At 51.8% G+C, this 22,198-nt stretch overlaps 1 protein-coding gene across 1 annotated transcript in view; it reads right to left on the bottom strand.

Annotated features, from left to right (window-relative positions):
- The window catches only part of SEC63 (SEC63 protein translocation regulator), a 138,910-nt gene extending 117,313 nt beyond the window's left edge, over positions 1 to 21,597 (bottom strand). Inside the window, exons 1-2 of the mRNA XM_075340070.1 lie at positions 21,320 to 21,597; positions 7,751 to 7,850 (exon numbers count right to left, since the gene is read on the bottom strand). Of these exons, the coding sequence (XP_075196185.1) occupies positions 7,751 to 7,850; positions 21,320 to 21,443 (224 nt within the window). The 5' untranslated portion in view covers positions 21,444 to 21,597. The remainder of the gene's footprint in view (positions 1 to 7,750; positions 7,851 to 21,319) is intronic.
- Between the last annotated feature and the right edge of the window lie 601 nt (positions 21,598 to 22,198).

Here is a 22,198-nt window from a genome sequence, read left to right as displayed (position 1 = left end):
GTCCTGTGGTAGATCTTGGCAGACGTCGGCTTCCTAGCCCGTCTCATGGTGGCAATGACGTCTTGAGATAATCCTGAAGACGCTAGGATCCAGGACTCAATGGCCACACAGTCAGGTTCAGGGCCGTAGAATTTAGACAGAAAAACGGCCCTTGGGACAGTAAGTCTGGCCGGTCTGGTAGTGCCCACGGTTGGCCGACCGTGAGATGCCACAGATCCGGGTACCACGACCTCCTCGGCCAGTCTGGGGCGACGAGGATGGCGCGGCGGCAATCGGAGCTGATCTTGCGTAGCACTCTGGGCAACAGTGCCAGAGGGGGAAACACATAGGGTAGCTGGAACTGCGACCCATCCCGAACTAAGGCGCCTGCCGCCAGAGCTCTTTGATCGTGAGACCGCGCTATGAAAATCGGGACCTTGTTGTTGTGCCGAGACGCCATTAGGTCGACGTCCGGCATCCCCCAGCGGCTACAGATTTCCTGAAACACGTCCGGGTGCAGAGACTATTCCCCTGCGTCCATACCCTGGCGACTGAGGAAGTCTGCTTCCCAGTTTTCTACGCCCGGGATGTGAACTGCGGATATGGTGGATGCTCTGTCTTCCACCCACATCAGAATCCGCCGGACTGCCTGGGAGGCTTGCCGGCTGCGTGTTCCGCCTTGGTGGTTGATGTATGCCACCGCTGTGGAGTTGTCCGACTGAATTCGGATCTGTTTGCCTTCCAGCCACTGCTGGAAGGCTTGCAGGGCGAGATACACTGCCCAGATTTCCAGAACATTGATCTGAAAGGTGGACTCTTGCTGAGTCCACGTACCCTGAGCCCTGTGGTGGAGAAAGACTGCTCCCCACCCTGACAGACTCGCGCCTGTCGTGACCACCGCCCAGGATGGGGGTAGGAAGGACTTTCCTTTTGACAATGAGGTGGGAAGAAGCCACCACTGAAGAGAGTCCTTGACCGTCTGAGAAAGGGAGACGTTCCTGTCTAGGGACGTCGACTTCCCATCCCATTGGCGGAGAATGTCCCATTGCAGTGGACGCAGATGAAACTGCGCGAAAGGGACTGCCTCCATTGCTGCTACCATCTTCGCTAAGAAGTGCATGAGGCGTCTTAAGGGGTGTGACTGGCCTTGAAGGAGAGACTGCACCCCCGTCTGTAGTGAACGCTGTTTGTCCAGCGGAAGCTTCACTATCGCTGAGAGAGTATGAAACTCCATGCCAAGATATGTCAGCGATTGGGTCGGGGTCAGAATTAACTTTGAAAAGTTGATGATCCACCCGAAACTCTGGAGAGTCTCCAGCGCAACGTTCAGGCCGTGTTGGCATGCCTCTTGAGAGGGTGCCTTGAGAAGTAGATCGTCCAAGTAAGGGATCACAGAGTGACCCTGAGAGTGCAGGACTGCTACCACTGCTGCCATGACCTTGGTGAAAACCCGTGGGGCTGTCGCCAGACCGAAGGGCAGGGCTACGAACTGAAGATGCTCGTCTTCTATAACGAATCGTAGCAAACGCTGGTGCTCTGGATCAATCGGCACGTGGAGATAAGCATCCTGATGTCTATTGATGCTAGGAAATCTCCTTGAGACATTGAGGCAATGACGGAGCGGAGGGATTCCATCCGGAACCGCCTGGTTTTCATGTGTTGAGCAGTTATAGGTCCAGAACGGAACGGAAAGAGCCGTCCTTTTTTGGCACCACAACCAGATTGGAGTAAAAACCGTGACCTTGTTCCTGCAGAGGAACAGGGATTACCACTCCTTCTGCCTGCAGAAGAGCATCGGCTCGGTCGGGAGGTGGGGAAGTTCTGAAGAATCGAGCCGGAGGACGAGCACAGAACTCTATCCTGTACACGTGAGACAAAATGTCTCTCACCCACCGGTTTTTGACCTGTGGCAGCTAAATGTCGCCAAAGCGGGAGAGTCTGCCACCGACCGCGGATGCGGAGAGAGAGAGGGCTGAAAGTCATGAGGAAACCGCCTTGGTAGCGGTTCCTCCGGCTGCCTTCTCTGGGCGTGATTGAGCCCGCCAGGAATCTGAGCCCCTCTGAGCCTTTTGAGTCCTTATGGACGAGGAAAACTGGGACCTGCCCGAGCCTGGAAAGGACCGAAACCTCGACTGTCCTTTCCTCTGTTGGGTTTTGTTTGATCTGGGCTGGTGTAAGGAAGAATCCTTACCCTTGGACTGTTTAATGATTTCATCCAATCGCTCACCAAACAGTCTGACACCAGATAATGGCAAACTGGTTAAACACTTTTTTGGAAGCAGAATCTGCCTTCCATTCCCTTAACCACAAGGCTCTGCGTAAAAACCACGGAGTTGGCGGACGCCACTGACGTACGGCTCGTAGAGTCCAGGACAGCATTAATAGCGCAAGTCGCAATGCAAACATATGCGAGGTTAAGGACGCCATCTGCGGCACAGATGTACGTGTGACGGTGTACACCTGCGCAAGACCAGCTGAAATAGCTTGGAGCGCCCATACGGCTGCGAATGCCGGAGCAAACGACACGCCGATAGCTTCATAGACAGATTTCAACCAGAGGTCCATCTGTCTGTCAATGACATCTTTAAGTGAAGTCCCATCTTCCACTGCAATTATGGATCTAGCCGCAAGCCTGGAGATTGGGGGATCCACCTTTGGACACTGGGTCCAGCGCTTGACCACGTCAGGGGGAAAGGGATAACGTGTATCCTAAAGACGTGTGGAGAAACGCTTGTCTGGATAAGCGTGGTGTTTCTGGACTGCTTCTCTGAAGTCAGAGTGGCCCAAAAAGTACTGAATTTACGCTTGGGATACCTGAAATGGAATTTCTCCTGCTGCGCAGCTGACTCCTCCACTGGAGGGGCTGAGGGAGAAATATCCACCAGTCTATTGATGGACGCTATGAGATCGGTCACCATGGCGTCACTATTAGGAGCATCCAGATTGAAAGCGGTCTCAGGATCAGAATCCTGATCAGCTACCTCTGCCTCATCATACAGAGAATCCTCTCGCTGAGACCCTGACTAGTGTGTGAAGTCGAGGGTCTCTCCCAGCGAGCTCGCTTAGGCTGACTGGGACTGTCGTCCGTGCAGAGCCTTCAGCCTGGGATGTATGGGACCCCCTTGGAGCACGTATTAGTTCCAACTGAGGGAGACCGGGGGGCATTGTTCAACAGTGCCCATTGTCTGAGTCACCGGCCTGGACTGCAAAGTTTCTAGAATCTTGGTCATAGTCCCAGACATTTTATCCGCAAAAAACTGCAAACTCTGTCCTCTGGACAGTTTCACAGGTGGCTCTCTCTGGGCCACCACTAGCAGAGACTCTACCCAATGGGGGTTAGTGGAACCTGCCGGTAAAACAGCCTCACATGCGGTACAGACAGCATAGAAAGCCTGTGCCTTGGCACCCTTGCTTTTCTGCGGACGACATGCTGTTGTCTCCTCAGAGCAATCCAGGGGTATATAGCCAAGAAGCGACCGTACAGTGCAAATATAGGTACAAGCATAAAGTACACAAAACACTGTGGCACTAGTGGGGTCAGCACCAAGGTGCTGCTTACCGCCCGCTTAAGCGGGTGTGTGGTCGCCAGAATCCCTTGACCGGGTCTCCCAGAGCCTGTGTCCGTTCTCCAGCTTAGACTGCATGCAGGAATGGCTGCCGGCGTCCTGTGAAGAGGGGCGGGCCGTGGGCGTGCCCCAGACAAAGAGCGGGAAACTGGCGTCCCACTGTGCCCAGTGAGGGGGCTGGAGTATGTAAATAAGACTCCAGCCCTCGGTGCTGACCATTGTACAGCGTCCCGCCCCTTACCTGACTGGCAGGCCCGGGGGCGGGAAGGAAACGAAACTAGGCCGCAAAAGCCGGGGACTCGATTTATAAGCGCTGCCGTCGTAAAAGCACGGTCAGCGAGGAAGTCCCCGGCGCACCACAAGTCTCATCCGCGCCGCAGCTTCTAGCAGCGGCCGGCACGGCAGTTTCCCACACATTAACTCACTCAGCTAAGCTGCAGTGAGTATAGCCCCAGCGCGCAGCGCTGTTGTCCCCGGCGCACTAACACACCCAGCATGCTGGTGTGTGTGTGCGTGGTCTGTACGGGGACACAGAGTACCTTAACGTTGCAGGGCCTTGTCCCTGACGATACTCAGCTCCATTCCAGCAGGATCTCCGGGTCTGTGGATGGAGCCCGGCCTCAGAGCCTGGAGGCCGGTAAGATCCCACTTCACCCAGAGCCCTCAGGGGGATGGGGAAGGAAAGCAGCATGTGGGCTCCAGCCTCCGTACCCGCAATGGGTACTTCAACCTTAACAAACACCGCCGACAAAAGTGGGGTGAGAAGGGAGCATGCTGGGGGCCCTAGTATGGGCCCTCTTTTCTTCCATCCGACATAGTCAGCAGCTGCTGCTGACTAAACAGTGGAGCTATGCGTGGATGTCTGACCTCCTTCGCACAAAGCATAAAACTGAGGAGCCCGTGATCCCACGGGGGGTGTATATGCAGAAGGGGAGGGGCCTTACACTTTTTAGTGTAATACTTTGTGTGGCCTCCGGAGGCAGTAGCTATACACCCAATCGTCTGGGTCTCCCAATAGAGCGCCGAAGAAAAACACAAACATATACCCTGGTTCACCACTTTAATAAGCCCGAAAAAGTCCTCCATGTCCGGCGTAATCCAGGATGGTCCAGCGTCGCTTCCAGCTCTGCTGCATGGAGGTGACCGGAGCTGCAGAAGACACCGCCGCTCCTGTCAGCTCCACGCAGCTAATGAAGGCAATAGCGCGATCAGCTGTATTCAGCGTTGGCCGCGAGTAACCTCAGTGACAGCTCAGCTGATCGAGCTATTGCCTTCATTAGCTGCGTAGAGCTGACAGGAGCAGCGGTGTCTTCTGCAGCTCCGGTCACCTCCATGCAGCAGAGCTGGAAGCGACGCTGGACCATCCTGGATTACGCCGGACATGGAGGGCTTTTTCGGGCTTATTAAAGTGGTGAACCAGGGTATATGTTTGTGTTTTTTATTTCTAATAAAGGATTTTTTCGTGTGTGTGTGTGTGTGTTTGTTTACTGTAATTTACAGATTAATCATGGAAGGTATCTCGGGGAGACGCCTGACATGATTAATCTAGGACTTACTGGCAGCTATGGGCTGCCAAAAACTCCTTATTACCCCGATTTGCCAACGCACCAGGGCAAATCGGGAAGAGCCGGGTACAGTCCCAGAACTGTCGCATATAATGTATGCGGCAATTCTGGGCGGCTGCTGACTGATATTGTTAGGCTGGGGGGCTCCCCATAACGTGGGGCTCCCCATCCTGAGAATACCAGCCTTCAGCCGTATGGCTTTATCTGGCTGGTATTAAAATTGGGGGGGGACCGCACGCCGGTTTTTTTATTTATTTATTTATTTTACTGCACAGTATAGACAGGCCCACCAGCTGCTGTGATTGGGTGCAGTGAGACAGCTGTCACTCAGCGTGGGGGGCGTGTCTGACTGCAACCAATCATAGGCGCCGGTGGGTGGGGAAAGCAGGGAATACGAGATTGATTAATGAGCGGCCGGCATTTTCAAAGTAATTGTTGCCGCGTATTCTCTGCACAGCTGTTCCTCGCCGCGCTGGTGATCGGGGAGCGGTAAGTATGAGAGAGGGCTGCTAACTTCAGTCACTCGGGGGATTAGCGGTCACTGGTGAATCCTTCACAGGTGACCGCTAATCAGTATGCGGCACACAGACAGAGCTGCGGCATGACAATGAAGTCGGGTGAAGTTCACCCGAGTTCATTCTCATCGCGCAACTCTGTCTGCTGTCAGCCGACATGTATCAACGACATTGTGCAACACACAAACGGACATTCCACGTACACATACACGGGCATTTTACACACAAACACGGACATTTTACACGTACACATGGATGCCATACGTACCGTAGAAACGCCCCAAAAAAAACGGAACACGGACCCGAAAAACGGACCGTAAGACACGTACGTTTTTTTTGCGGAAGTGTGTTTTAGGCCTTACTAAGGGAATACTGCGTCTAATCCACTCCTCCCCAGGACTGTAAACAGGTCGTACAGCGGTGGTGCAGAACCACATCTATTTTTTGCACATAAGCCCGATATTGCAGAGGGGGAACACTCCTGCTTCAGGGACCAAAGTGTAAGTGCATAGGAAGGAGTAATCAGTGGTGATCCAGCCCCCAGAAGAATAGAAGAGCTGTGTGGCCCCTGTATGCTGCTGAATTCACAGACTCCAACAACCTAAACACTCACGGCCTATCCTCAGAATATGACACACTTTCACTTCCTAAAACTCCTCTGAAAAGCAAACAAAGGTCTTCTGTCAACACACAAAGTCAAACTATTAAAAAGGAACATACAGAAAGACACACAATCGTATCAGTCCATGACCATGCTTTCTGGAGGGAGAAGCGCAGGGCCACGCTGGTGCTGGACTTATGTAAACCACTCGCAGACGTCAGGTCCCCTGACAGCAATTACTCAACTAGCACTTAGTAAATACTGAAACGCTGTTAATCAAGGGCATTCATTTATGGCTACTGTTTCTCCCAACTCAGCAATATACACGTATAAAGCCTACTCTCATCTACCAAGGCTTTTAAGACCACAGCAGTGACTTACTGCATTCTAGTGTTGTTGGCAAGAAAAGGAACAAACTACTTGAAGAACGAATGTCTGTTACACTAGAAAGGCTTCAGGCATGTCAAGAAGATGCGAGTCTAGCATCTGGGATCCCCATAATATGAATTTACCCCCTATCCATAAGACAGGGGATGACTTACTGATCACTGAGGGTCTAACCGCTAGGACCCCACATGATCTTGAGATCGGGGCCCTAAAACATGACTGTCGATCACGGTGTGGAATACAGAGGTGTCCGCTAGTCACATAGACAATGAGTATAAGGCTTAGTTCACACTTGCGTAGTTTTGCATCCATCACAATGAGTTGGGTGACTGATGCAATGGATGTATTGCAGATAGTGGCCCAACTGATGTGACGGATGCTGCAAAAAAAGATCAGCTTTTTATTTACTGTTTTACCGGCGGCCAGCTTTTGTGAACGATCAGCTGATCGGCCGGTGGTCGGCTTAAAAAGGCGGCCGCCGGGCGATCAGCTGATCGTCCGCAAAATGCGGCAACTGGGCGATCAGCTGATCGTCCGCAAAAGGTGATTGTTACGGCCGCTGGAACTGATTTTACAGTGATCATGGCTTTTAATGTGCGCATGCTCACAGTAAAAAAAAAACAACGATCCGTCGCACACAAAAAACGCTACATTCAGCGTTGCTTCCGCCTGACAGTCAGACAGTAAACGACTGATCCATCACGCGGTGATACAACGCAGGGCCATCAGTCACAATCCGTTGCTAATAGAAGTCTATGGGGGAAAAAGGGATTCCTGCAAAATATTTTGCAGGATACCGTAATTCCTCAAAGCGACGGATTGTGACTGATGCAAAACAACGGAAATGTGAAAGCAGCCTAACAGAAGTGGAGCATGCGCACCTCCCCTCCGTACAAGTTGAGGTTTTGGAGAGCCCGGTCCAGCCCAAATCTTGAAATTGCGAGAGGTTCACAGAAGTCAGTAAGTTTTCCTATGATAGGCAATAACGTCATATTTTGGGAATACCCCTTTAATCTTGATAAAAAGATAAAGATGAGGCCTCAGTTTTCTGTGCAGATGTGAACCCCATTCACGGTCATAAAAGGTATACATGTATATGGTAGGAAGCGATGCTTGATGAAAAAAAACTTTACTTACTTTGCAGTGGGAATAACATTCTGCTGCGGCTTTATAGCCTTTAGCTGATACCACAAACAGCTTCTATATACATGACGGATGGTTTTCAGTCGGACTTGTTCTAAAAAGGAAAAAAGACAAACATTTTAAAGAAAAAGGCTAGTCCTAATAAACTGCCTGGTGGAAATACTTCCAACCCACAGAGAGTTCCACAGGACAGCACTCCTAGTTACTACGGCATTGGATGGATCCCCACAATAACACATTGATGGATGATCTGGAACATGTCAAACTTTTGGATTGCTCAAGCGTATCCAAAATAAAAAAAAATAAATAAAAGTCAACATTTTTTTAAGATATTTTCTTTAAAAACAAAATAATTCTGTAGTGCAATCATGTAATTGTACTCCCTTCTAGTTGTCTCATACTTCTTGCTGAAAGGGTTTAGGACCACAAAGGAGTTTAATTTCACCAGTGGAGTGGTGCTATAAATCTATGTCCCCTGTATTATACACACCTAGTGTTCTCATTTATTCCACTACTGCTCCAGTTGTTCTCCTGTGATTTGTGACCTGACGGCAGCTCCAGTGTTTCATGGGAGTGCACCGGAGGTCACACCTCAGCGGGAGCCTCGTTCTGGCTCTCAGAGTTAATTGAGTGCTTGTGATGTAACCGCTGACTCCCAGCCAATCACAAGTTATGGTCACAAGATGGCACTGCAGGACCAGAGTGGCATCGGTAAACGGTGAAGTCGCCATAACTATATGACTGGGGGGTAGAGGAATTGGATAGCACCACTCCAGCGTGGGAAAATACAAACCCGCAGGAGTGATGCTTTAAAGAACCTGACAGTTGATACATGCTGCTTCATCCACAGGCAGCATATATCAGACACTGGCTGTATGATTTCAGCCAATGTTTGACTTCCCATTTTACAGTAAAACATGCTGTAATAGCCACCGGGGATCAAGCAGCACAGCAGACTAGTCAGACAAGCGAGTACCGAGCAGCAACGGGCGAGTTCCCTTTAAAGGGTCATTCCCAAAATATAAATGTGCTCCTCTACTCAATTGAAGACAATGCCATCGATAGGAGGTGGCATTGTCTTCAATTGAGCAGAGCAGTCACAGGTTTATTTTTTTCGGGGTTTTTTTTCAAGATGGACGGAAGAAAAGAAAAAAAAAAAAAATGTGGTTGCAAAGCTTTATAAGCCACGTGGTAGATTAGGCCGGTTTCACACTTGCGTTGTGAGGCATCCATCACTGTGCGTTGTGTGACGCATGTGACGGATGCATTGAAAATAGTGTGCTAATAAAGGTAACGAAGGTAATAAAGAATTCCTTTAAAAAAGAGAATTTTGTTACTTACCGTAAATTCATTTTCTTATAGTTCCGTATTGGGAGACCCAGACCATGGGTGTTTAGCTTCTGCCTCCGGAGGACACACAAAGTACTACACTTAAAAGTGTAGCTCCTCCCTCTGAGCTTATACACCCCCTGGTAGCCAGTCCTAGCCAGTTTAGTGCAAAAGCTGAAGGAGAATAGCCACCCACAAGTAGAACCGAGTAAGAACCGGAACAACCGGAGACTCTGTCCACGACAACAGCCGGTGATAACACACGGAACAAGAAAATTGCCAACAGGGAGGGAGCTGGGTCTCCCAATACGGAACTATAAGAAAAAGAATTTACGGTAAGTAACAAAATTCTCTTTTTCGTTATCGTTCCTTTGGGAGACCCAGACCATGGGACGTTCCAAAGCTGTCCCTGGGTGGGAATAAACAGAAAAAACTAAGAAGTAGGCGGAGCCTAACTTCACAAGTGGGCGACAGCCGCCTGAACGATGCGTCTGCCCAAGCTCGCATCTGCCGAAGCATGAGCATGCACTTGGTAGTGCTTCGAAAAGGTATGCAGGCTAGTCCAAGTGGCAGCCTGACAGACTTGTTGAGCCGTAGCCTGGTGCCTAAAAGCCCAAGAGGCACCGACAGCTCTGGTCGAGTGTGCTTTGATCCCCGGCGGGGGAGGCACCTGAGTACTCTGGTAGGCGTCCGAAATGGTCGATCTAATCCAACGGGCCAAGGTCAGCTTAGAAGCAGAGAGACCCTTGCGCCGCCCTGTGGTTAGCACAAAAAGAGAGGTGCACCGCCTAAGCGCAGCGGTGCGAGCCACATAAATCCGGAGAGCACGCACCAGATCTAGAGTATGCAGCGCTTTCTCAAAGCGATGAACAGGGGCCGGACAGAAGGAAGGCAAGGAAAATCCTGGTTAAGGTAGAAGGGAGAGACCACCTTAGGAAGAAAGTCCGGGGTCGGACGGAGAACTACCTTGTCTTGGTGAAAAACCAAAAAAGGTGACTCCGAGGAGAGCGCAGCCAAATCAGAGACTCTCCTGGGAGAAGTTATGGCAACTAGAAAGGCCACCTTTTGAGAAAGACGATACAAAGAAACCTCCCTAAGAGGCTCAAAGGGGGGTTTCTGCAATACCGTGAGGACCAAGTTAAGGTCCCAGGGATCCAAGGGCCGCCGATAAGGCAGAATGATGTGAGACGCACCTTGCATGAAAGTGCGGATCTGAGCCAGCCGGGCGAGACGCCGCTGGAACAGCACTGATAGAGCTGAGACTTGTCCATTGAGAGAGTTGAGGGACAGTGCTAGCTGCAGACCGGACTGTAAAAAAGACAGAAGGGTCGGCAACGAGAATGGCCAAGGAGAATGGCCGGAAGAGCGACACCAGGACAGGAAAATTTTCCAAGTCCTGTGATAGATCTTGACGGAGGAAAACATACGGGCCAGAGTCATAGTGGAGATGACTTCAGGGGGAATACCAGAAGCCGTCAAAATCCAGGACTCAAGAGCCACGCCGTCAATTTGAGTGCCGCAGAATTCGGGCGGAAAAACGGACCTTGCGAGAGCAGGTCTGGACGGTCCGGAAGATGCCACGGCATCTCCACGGACAGTTGGAGCAGGTCCGGATACCAAGCTCGCCTGGGCCAGTCCGGTGCAATGAGAATGACTCGACGGCCCTCCATTCTGATCTTGCGCAGGACTCTGGGCAAGAGAGCTAGAGGGGGAAACACGTAGGACAGGCGAAACTGGGACCAGTCTTGAACCAGAGTGTCCGCGGCGAAGGCCTGAGGATCGTGGGAGCGAGCCACGTAAACCGGAACCTTGTTGTTGTGACGGGATGCCATTAGGTCCACGTCCGGAGTGCCCCACTTGCGGCAGATTGACTGAAAAACTGCCGGGTGCAGGGACCACTCGCCACCGTCCACGGATTGACCGCTGAGATAATCTGCCTCCCAGTTTTCTACGCCAGGGATGTGGACTGCGGATATGGTGGACTTGGAGTCCTCCGCCCATTGAAGAATGCGTTGGACCTCCAACATTGCCAGGCGGCTGCGTGTCCCGGCTTGGTGATTGATGTAGGCAACCGCTGTTGCGTTGTCTGACTGGACTCGAATGTGCCTGCCCGCCAACAGGTGGTGAAAGGCTAGGAGAGCTAGAAGCACAGCTCTGGTTTCCAGCACATTGATTGAAAGGGCTGACTCGGACGGAGTCCAAGTGCCCTGTGCTCTGTGGTGGAGATGTACCGCTCCCCAGCCGGATAGGCTCGCATCCGTGGTGAGAATCACCCAGGACGGAGACAGGAAGGAGCGCCCTTGGGACAGGGAGAGGGGTCGAAGCCACCATTGAAGAGAGTTCCTGGTCCGTGGCGACAGAGCCACTAACCTCTGTAAGGAGGAAGGACGCTTGTCCCAAAAGCGGAGAATGTCCAGCTGCAGAGGACACAGATGGAACTGGGCAAAGGGAACCGCCTCCATGGAAGCCACCATTTGACCCAGCACCTGCATCAGGCGCCTGAAGGAATAACGGCGGGGCCTCAGGAGAGAGCGCACCGCTAGCCGGAGAGACTGCTGTTTGATTAAGGGCAACTTCACAAGTGCCGGCAAAGTCTCGAACTGCATCCCTAGGTACGTGAGACTCTGAGTCGGAGTGGATTTGGGAAAATTGACAATCCACCCGAATTGGGCTAGGGTGGCGAGAGTGGGCGAAACACTCCGCTGACAGTCTGCGCTGGATGGACCCTTGACCAGAAGGTCGTCCAGATAAGGAAGCACTGCTAACCCCTGGAGGTGCAGGACCGCAATCACTGCCGCCATGACCTTGGTGAATACCCGAGGGGCCGTAGCTAACACGAAGGGGAGAGCCACGAATTGGAAATGATCCTCTCCTATCGCAAAACGTAACCAACGCTGATGTGACACTGCGATTGGCACATGTAGATGGGCATCTCTGATGTCGATGGACACCAGGAACTCCCCTTGGGTCATAGAGGCAATGACTGATCGCAGAGACTCCATGCGAAAATGCCGCACCCGGACATGCTTGTTGAGAACCTTGAGATCCAGGATGGGCCGGAAGGTACCGTCCTTTTTTGGAACTAGGAAGAGATTTGAGTAAAAACCTCTGAACCGTTCCTGAGCGGGAACTGGGACAATCACTCCGTTTGCCTGCAAGGACGCCACGGCCTGCGAGAAGGCGGCGTCCTTGGAGCAGGGGGGAGTGGAGAGAAAAAAATCTGTTTGGAGGGCTGGAAGAGAATTCTATCCTGTAGCCGTGAGATATGATGTCTCTCACCCACTGATCGGAGACTTGCTTTAACCAAGCGTCGCCAAAGTGGGAGAGCCTGGCACCGACTAAGGACGTGGCTGGAGCGGGCCGAGAGTCATGAGGAAGCTGCCTTAGTGGCAGAACCTCCTGCGGTCTTCTGCGGACGCGCTTTTGGGCGCCAGTTGGATTTCTGATCCTTGGCTGAGTTAGCGGACGAGGAGGAAGGCTTAGAGGATGACCAGTTGGAGGAACGAAAGGAACGAAACCTCGATCGATTCCTACCCTGGGCGGGTTTCCTGGTCTTGGTTTGTGGCATGGAAGTACTCTTCCCGCCAGTAGCCTCTTTAATGATTTCATCCAGCTGTTCACCAACACAGCGGTGAACCAGCAAAAGGGAGCCCAGCAGGAAACTTCTTGGAAGAAGCATCTGCCTTCCACTCTCGAAGCCACAAAATCCTGCGGATAACAAGAAAATTAGCTGAAGCCAACGCAGTGTGGTGAGCAGCCTCTAGCATGGCAGACATGGCATAAGATGAAAAAGCTGAAGCCTGAGCAGTTAAGGTAACCATCTCAGGCATAGATTCCTTGGTGAGGGAATGCATCTCCTCTAGAGAAGCAGAGATGGCTTTGAGAGCCCACACTGCTGCAAAAGTGGGGGAAAACGCAGCCCCCGCAGCTTCATACACAGATTTGGCCAGAAGGTCAATCTGACGGTCAGTGGAATCCTTAAGTGAGGTGCCGTCAGCCACCGACACAACGGTCCGGGCTGATAGCCTAGACACCGGAGGGTCTACCTTTGGGGAGTGAGACCACTCCTTGACCACCTCAGGTGGAAATGGAAACCGGTCATCAGAACCACGCTTTGGAAAGCATTTGTCAGGGCAGGCCCTGGGTTTGGTCACAGCGGTCTTAAAACTGGAGTGGTTAAAGAACACACTCTTCACTCTCTTAGGCGAGGTAAACTGATGTTTTTCTGCCAAAGAGAGTTGCTCCTCTGACACTGGCGGATTGAGATCCAGCACAGAATTAATAGAAGCAATCAAATCACTAAGATCTGAGTCACCCTCAGAGAACTCGATGGGATACATAGCCTCCGAGCCCCCAGTGAAGGCATCCTCCTCATCTTGAGAGTCAGCTCTTGAGACAGAGCCGTGGGATGGGGAGGGAGAGGAAACGCTGCGCCTTCTCTTAGAAGGACGGGGTCTGGGATCAGATGATGAATCCTCCGTGAGCTCCGATGGACGGAGGTCAGAGGATAGGAGTCCTCTGTCAAGAGTATTAGAGGCACCCTGTGAGGGGGGCTGATGCATATTCATCAAAGTCCTGGACAAAAGTCCCATGGACTCAGCAAATGACTGGGATATGGACCTAGAAAAGGACTCTACCCAGGCCGGGGGTTCAGTCACAGGTGAGAAGGGACATGCCGGGAGTCCAGACATGGACCCGCTTTTCTTCAAACTCTTTCCAAAAGTCAAACAAATCAGATGAGAATGCATGTGTGGATGTATGACCTCCTGAACACAAAGCGATAAACTGGCTAGGACTGGCTACCAGGGGGTGTATAAGCTCAGAGGGAGGAGCTACACTTTTAAGTGTAGTACTTTGTGTGTCCTCTGGAGGCAGAAGCTAAACACCCATGGTCTGGGTCTCCCAAAGGAACGATAAAGAAAGAACGTTTTGCGTTTGTTTGTTTTTTTTAATGCTTCGCCGGGAAAGGAGATTTGTGGTCGGGAGGAGAGAGAGCGAGAGAGCGAGAGTACGAGAGAGCGAGAGTACGAGAGAGCGAGATGACCGCAAATCCCCTGAGTGACTGCAGTGAGCCGCACGATCAGCTGTGCCCTCATTCAGGTGACACGCGGACACAGCTGAAGTCCTCCAACCGAGAGCTGTGTCCGCGGGTCACCTGAATGAGGGCACAGCTGATCGCGCGGCTCACTTCAGTTGCTGCGTGGAGCTGATAGAGAGCGGTCATGTTCTACTGCCGCTCGCTGTCAGCTTCATGTAGCAGAGATCGATGCGTCGCGGGACCTTGTGTGGATTACGCCGGACCTGGAGGGGTATTTGGGGATTAATAAAGTGGGGAAAGAGGGTGTTTTTTTGTCTTTTATTCCACATAAGGTATTTTTTCGGGTGTTTGTGTTTATTTACTTTCACTTACACGTTAATCATGGAAGGTATCTTGGGGAGACGCCTGCCATGATTAACCTAGGACTTCGTGGCAGCTATAAGCTGCCAATTAACTCCTTAATACCCTGATTGCACCAGGGCAATTCGGGATGAGCCGGGTAGAGTCCCGGGACTGTCGCATCTAATGGATGCGACAATTCCGGGCGGCTGCTGGCTGATATTGTTAGGCAGGGGGGCTCCCCATAATGTGGAGCTTCCCATCCTGAGAATACCAGCCTTCAACCGTGTGGCTTTATCTTGGCTGGTATCAAAATTGGGGGGTGACTGCACACCGTTTTTTTTTTTAATTATTTATTTTACTGCACGATATAGAGCCGCCAAACGGCGGCTGTGATTGGTTGCACTGAGACAGCTGTCACTCAGCGTGGGGGCGGGTCTGACTGCAACCAATCATAGGCGCTGGTGGGCAAGGAAAGTAGTGAATACTAGATGGATTAATGAGCGGCCGGCATTTTCAAAAGAGGAAAAGCCGCCGGAGCTTTATGACAGCCGTGCAGCGCCGCGCCGGTGATTGATGAGTATGAGAGATAGAGGGGGGGGAAAGAGAGAGAACAGGAGTGATCTGAAACTTTAGATCGTTCTGCTGGACATGCTGAGCATTGCGGCATTGAATCTGCAGCCATAGACAATCATTACACACCTTGGCGGATACTAACGGAATCCGTCAAGGTGCGATATTTTAACAACACAAAAATGCTACATGCAGCGTTCCTTCCGCCCGACGCAGCGTCAAAATAACGCTGCGTCGTGCAGCAGATGCAACGCAGATACTTGCGTTACAGTGCGTCATCCATACAAGTCTATAGAAAATAGCGCAGTGCGTTAACGGACTGCGCAATTCTCCATAGTGGCGGATTGCGCTGAACGCAGGTGTGAAACTAGCCTTGCTTCCAGTTCTGGTTTTAGAGGATGCAGCACAGTAGCAGAAACAGGGCATGGTTGCCACAACGGTATGTATGTGCTATAAGTGCACAGAGTGGCTACTACGCTCTACAATGGAGAATGCATAACATTGACAGCTTCCTGCTACAGACCAGACCTAAAGCGTGCAACAGAGACAAGAGCTCTGGAGCTTCTACCGTAATCCATTCCACCATAATAAGGCCACCTTGCTAGCTGGAATTTGAGGAGTTAGTTATACCTAATGTCTACCAAGAACAGCCCCTTCAATAGAACACCACGCCGGAACCAGAACAATGGACCGAATGGGTCCGAAATACATCTGCACCTCACTCACATTTGTATCAGAAACGTTCCCCACAGACAGTATGTCTACAAGAGTGACAAATCTACATACATCTTGGCAACTTAAAAGGAACCTGTCGCCAGGTTTTTGCACCCCATCATAGAGCAGCACAATGTAGGGGCACAGACCCCGTTCCAGTGATGTGTCACTTACTGTGCTGTTTGCTGTCAATTTGATAAAATCTCCATTTTATCTGCAGACATATAATAATAATATTTATTCATTTATATAGCGCTATTAATTCCACAGCGCTTTACATACATTGGCAAGACTGTCCCCATTGGGGCTCACAATCTAAATTCCCTATCAGTGTCTTTGGAGTGTGGGAGGAAACCGGAGACCCCGGAGGAAACCCACGTAAGCACGGGGAGAACATACAAACTCCTTGCAAATTGTGTCCTTGGTGGGATTTGAACCCAGGACCCCAGCGCTGCAAGACTGCAGTGCTAACCACTGAGCCACCGTGCCGCCCAGTAGTTCTCTAAATGCTGAGCTCTGTATAACCCCATGACATGACTGATTGTAAGAAAGCTGCCAATCAGTGGTCTGGACATGGTTACACAAAGCCCATTTATATGGAGGACTACTTGACAGCAGGTTTACTAGTCCTCTGGTGATAAAATCCCCGATTTATCAGCAGATTATGAAAACTAAACTAGTAAGTACAGTGACACTTGTTGGAATCAGGGTCTCTGCGCTCAGATTAGGTGGCAAAAATCTGCTGACAGGTTCCCTTTAAGAGTCAGCATAAAACAAGTCTACTTACTTAGATCACACTTGCGTTAGAATAGTAAGTCTTTACTGACACTTCAGACTACCACTTATCTCCTAATCATGAGGCAAATAGGCAGTCACTGCATTTCCATAATTAATAGTATATGTAACCAGTGTCTGATCTGTGGGGTCTTAAGCTGGGTTTACACACTGCAACATCGCAAAGGACATCGCTGTAACGTCACCGGTTTTGTGACGTAACAGCGACCTCCCTAAGTCTCTGCTAAGTCTCTGGTGAGCTGTCAAACAGGCAAACCTGGCCAACAACCCAACAGAGATCCGGACCTGCAGAGCGACCTAGCTGGTTGTTGGGGACGTTGTAAAGCAGCTTTTTGAAAGGGAAGTTGCTAACAAAGTCTCTGCAAAGTCTTTCACACACTGAAACTTTCCAGCGATGCTTGCTGCACAGCGGGAAACAAAGGACCTAGGAATGGTCCTGAACGATTTGTAACGATCACAACTTCACAGCAGGGGCCAGGTCGCTGATAGGTTTCACACACTGCAATGTCGCTGGGGAGGTCGCTGTAACGTCACAAAACCGGTGACGTTACAGCGATGTCGTTTGAGATGTTGCAGTGTGTAAACCCAGCTTTACTGCGCCATAGATGATAAGGGGTCTGCGGCATAGATGATAAGGGGTCTGCAGCATAGATGATAAGGGGTCTGCGGCATAGATGACAAGGAGTCCTTTGGCGTCCGCTCTTAGAATCCCTAGCAGTGTGCCAATTTTCCCACCTACAAAGGATTTGACCCAAAATGGTGTCCATCATGGTTTATGTGAGGTTTCGGCTTCTGGTTGGACCATGGAAAACCATTGCATGCTTCACTACCTTTCTTGTCAACGGTAACAGAAACCTGTAGACGACCCCCGAACTGATCACTGCAAGCAAATGTGATGAGACCTGAAATGAAAGATTGGTGACCCTTCCAGCTTTTCTCTGGATAGCGCAACTCTTCACCAAGGGCTACAACATTGCAACATTCTCTTAAGGCCCCTTTACACACTGCAACTTCGCAAACGACATCGCTGTAACGTCACCGGTTTTGTGACGTAAAAGCGACCTCCCCAGCGACATTGCAGTGTGTGAAACGCATCAGCGACCTGGCCCCTGCTGTGAGGTTGCTGATCACTACACATCTTTAAAGACCATTTTTTGGTCCTTTGTTTCCCGCTGCGCAGCATGCATCGGTGTGTTTGACACCGTTACAATGACTTCGTTAGCGACTTCCCTTTCAAATAGCTGCTTTCACACATCCCCAATGACTAGCTAGGTTGTTCTGTAGGACTGTATCGCTGTTGCGTCGTTGGCCAGGTTTGCCTGTTTGACGGCTCACCAGCGACTCACCAGAGACTTTGTAGCGATCCCGGCCAGGTTGGGATCACTGGTGGGATCGCTGAAAGTCTCAGTGTGTAAAGGGGCTTTTAAAAAGGAGTTTTCCCATCGGTACACAGAGAAGAGTTCAAAAGGTAAGGGCATCACATACACAGGCCTATCCATGTGTGCTGAAATATGAGTGCACACGATTGCGGGGGCATGACTTATTGAGGCAGGTGGCACCCATAACTTGTGGGCTACCTTATCTATTGTTAATGATCCCAATGACAGATTTGTATGTTTTATCTTCAGCAATTTAAAACTGTGAGTGGACTGTTCTTGCCCCAGAGTGGACCTGCTCTGTTACAATAGGAGACTATGTGGTACTTTGCACACTACGACATCACAGCTGCGATGTCGGTGGGGTCAAATCAAAAGTGACGCACATCCGGCGTCGCTCTCGACATCGGAGTATGTGAATCGTTTTTACTACGATTAACGAGCGCAAAAGTGTCGGTATCGTATGATCGGTGTAGTGTCGGTGTCGTATGATCGGTGTAGTGTCGGTATCGTATGATCGGTGTAGTGTCGGTGTCGTATGATCGGTGTAGTGTCGGTGTCGTATGATCGGTGTAGTGTCGGTGTCGTATGATCGGTGTAGTGTCGGTGTCGTATGATCGGTGTAGTGTCGGTGTCGTATGATCGGTGTAGTGTCGGTGTCGTATGATCGGTGTAGTGTCGGTGTCGTATGATCGGTGTAGTGTCGGTGTCGTATGATCGGTGTAGTGTCGGTGTCGTATGATCGGTGTAGTGTCGGTGTCGTATGATCGGTGTAGTGTCGGTGTCGTATGATCGGTGTAGTGTCGGTGTCGTATGATCGGTGTAGTGTCGGTGTCGTATGATCGGCGTAGTGTCGGTGTCGTATGATCGGCGTAGTGTCGGTGTCGTATGATCGGCGTAGTGTCGGTGTCGTATGATCGGTGTAGTGTCGGTATCGTATGATCGGTGTAGTGTCGGTGTCGTATGATCGGTGTAGTGTCGGTATCGTATGATCGGTGTAGTGTCGGTGTCGTATGATCGGTGTAGTGTCGGTGTCGTATGATCGGTGTAGTGTCGGTGTCGTATGATCGGTGTAGTGTCGGTGTCGTATGATCGGTGTAGTGTCGTATGATCGGTGTAGTGTCGTATGATCGGTGTAGTGTCGGTGTAGTGTCGGTGTCGTATGATCGGTGTAGTGTCGGTGTCGTATGATCGGTGTAGTGTCGGTGTCGTATGATCGGTGTAGTGTCGGTGTCGTATGATCGGTGTAGTGTCGGTGTCGTATGATCGCTGTAGTGTCGGTGTCGTATGATCGCTGTAGTGTCGGTGTCGTATGATCGCTGTAGTGTCGGTGTCGTATGATCGCTGTAGTGTCGGTGTCGTATGATCGGTGTAGTGTCGGTGTCGTATGATCGGTGTAGTGTCGGTGTCGTATGATCGGTGTAGTGTCGGTATCGTATGATCGGTGTAGTGTCGGTATCGTATGATCGGTGTAGTGTCGGTATCGTATGATCGGTGTAGTGTCGGTATCGTATGATCGGTGTAGTGTCGGTGTCGTATGATCGGTGTAGTGTTGGTATCGTATGATCGGTGTAGTGTCGGTATCGTATGATCGGTGTAGTGTCGGTATCGTATGATCGGTGTAGTGTCGGTATCGTATGATCGGTGTAGTGTCGGTATCGTATGATCGGTGTAGTGTCGGTATCGTATGATCGGTGTAGTGTCGGTATCGTATGACCGGTGTAGTGTCGGTATCGTATGATCGGTGTAGTGTCGGTATCGTATGATCGGTGTAGTGTCGGTATCGTATGATCGGTGTAGTGTCGGTATCGTATGATCGGTGTAGTGTCGGTATCGTATGATCGGTGTAGTGTCGGGCATTTCCATAATGCCGCTGCTGCGACGGTACGATGTTGTTCCTTGTTCCTGCGGCAGCACACATCGCTGTGTATGAAGCCGCAGGAGCGAGGAACATCTCCTACCTACATCACGTCTGCAATGAGGAAGGAAGGATGTGGGCGGGATGTTTACGTCCCGCTCATCTCCGCCCCTCCGCTGCTATTGGCCGCCTGCCGTGTGACAGCGCTGTGACGCCGCACGACCCGCCTCCTTAGTAAGGAGGCGGATCGCCGGCCAGAGCGACGTCGCAGGGCAGGTGAGTGCATGTGAAGCTGCAGCTATCACAAGATATCGCATGTGCGACGGAGCGGGGACTATCGCGCTCGGCATCGCTACAATCTGCTTCCGATGTCGCAGCGTGCAAAGTACCCCTATGACTGTACTACTAGAATCAGGAGCAGCTACAGCCTGTGCTTCACCTACAGAAGCTGCCAGAGCTGCGGCTAAGAGCTTCTGCTGCAGGTAGTACAACACAAGGGTGAGGGGCACCCAACCGTACATCACCGACCACAATGAGGTGGCGGAGAGGAGTGCCCCGCCATACGCAAGGCACAGAGCACCTGGTCATACGCACGGCGTGGTGGCGAGGAGCACCCAATCATATACATGGCGCGGAGCACCCAACCATATACATGGCGCGGTGGCGAGGAGCAGCCAACCATACGCATGGCGCGGTGGCGAGGAGCAGCCAACCATACGCACGGCGCGGTGGCGAGGAGCAGCCAACCATACGCACGGCGCGGTGGCGAGGAGCAGCCAACCATACGCACGGCGCCGTGGCGAGGAGCACCCGGCCATACGCACGGCGCCGTGGCGAGGAGCACCCGGCCATACGCACGGCGCCGTGGCGAGGAGCACCCGGCCATACGCACGGCGCCGTGGCGAGGAGCACCCGGCCATACGCACGGCGCCGTGGCGAGGAGCACCCGGCCATACGCACGGCGCCGTGGCGAGGAGCACCCGGCCATACGCACGGCGCCGTGGCGAGGAGCACCCGGCCATACGCACGGCGCCGTGGCGAGGAGCACCCGGCCATACGCACGGCGCCGTGGCGAGGAGCACCCGGCCATACGCACGGCGCCGTGGCGAGGAGCACCCGGCCATACGCACGGCGCCGTGGCGAGGAGCACCCAACCATACGCACGGCGCGGTGGCGAGGAGCACCCAACCATACGCACGGCGCGGTGGCGAGGAGCACCCAACCATACGCACGGCGCGGTGGCGAGGAGCACCCAACCATACGCACGGCGCGGTGGCGAGGAGCACCCAACCATACGCACGGCGCGGTGGCAAGGAGTACACGGCCATACGCACAGCGCGGTGGCGAGGAGCACCCGGTTATATATATATGGCGCGGTGGTGAGGAGGACCCGGCCATACGCCACTGACAGGACAGTGGTGCTTTATCCCCACAAGATGACATCACTGTCCACACCAGTGACGTGTCCCAGCAGCCCCTTCCTCCAGTATCAGTGATGTGAGCGCATCCACAGCCCTGCTATCACTTCTCATCACACTCACCCGAGTTCTGGTCACGGGGCCACAGGTAGTATGTGGCCGGGATGACAATCAGCCCTACAAACGAGGTCAGGAAGTACAGGAACGTGTTGCCACTGTCGTCATACTGGAACTGCTGCCCAGCCATGGCTGCCCGTCACTCCACTTGCTGGGCAAACTACCCGTGATCGGGTCCCTTACAACGCAGGACAGTAGAAAACCGACCGACCGACGGCCGTTACCCGGCGAAGGGCCCGCCCACCTCCTTTTAGACACGCCCACACATCGCATCACCGCTGAGCAAGTCTCGCGAGCTCGTGCATGGAATACGTGTTACTTCCTCCAACAAACTTTATTAGCAAGTGACACAGTGTACATGTCAGTGTATTTCAATCAACTTTATTGCGAGCAAACAAGTAAACACAAAGCAGTAGTGTTTATGTATAGGATTGATATGTTATCAGCAGAGATGCTACCGTATATGCCAATCTCTGGTAACAGCCTTACAGCCCACTGTGTGCCCAGAGTCTGAGGAGCCAGCCAGTGCCATGGGCTGCTAATCCGCCGGGACCTCTCCTACCTGGGTGCTGTTACCTGGGTTAGGTAGACTGCATGTGTAATTGAGCAGAGAGCACCACCTTCCACAACAGTGATGGGTCCCCCAGAAAGTGCTCCTATATAATAATACTACCAGGCCAGTGGTCTTTTCCCCCATTAATAGTGGCAGAAAACTGTGCATAAAATTGTCCTAGTCTTGTCCCCCATTAACAGCAGAGTGTTCCTATAAATAATAGTGTCAGAAAACTGTTTAAATTGTTGTGGTCTTGTTTAACAGTGCGAATAGTGTATTCGCATAAATAAGTGCTAGAAAATGACCCATATAAATTGTCCTGGTCCTGTCCC

This window comes from Anomaloglossus baeobatrachus, chromosome 3 (assembly GCF_048569485.1).
Source record: "Anomaloglossus baeobatrachus isolate aAnoBae1 chromosome 3, aAnoBae1.hap1, whole genome shotgun sequence".
Lineage (NCBI taxonomy): Eukaryota > Metazoa > Chordata > Amphibia > Anura > Aromobatidae > Anomaloglossus > Anomaloglossus baeobatrachus.
This window is presented reverse-complemented; position numbering and strand designations above follow the sequence as displayed.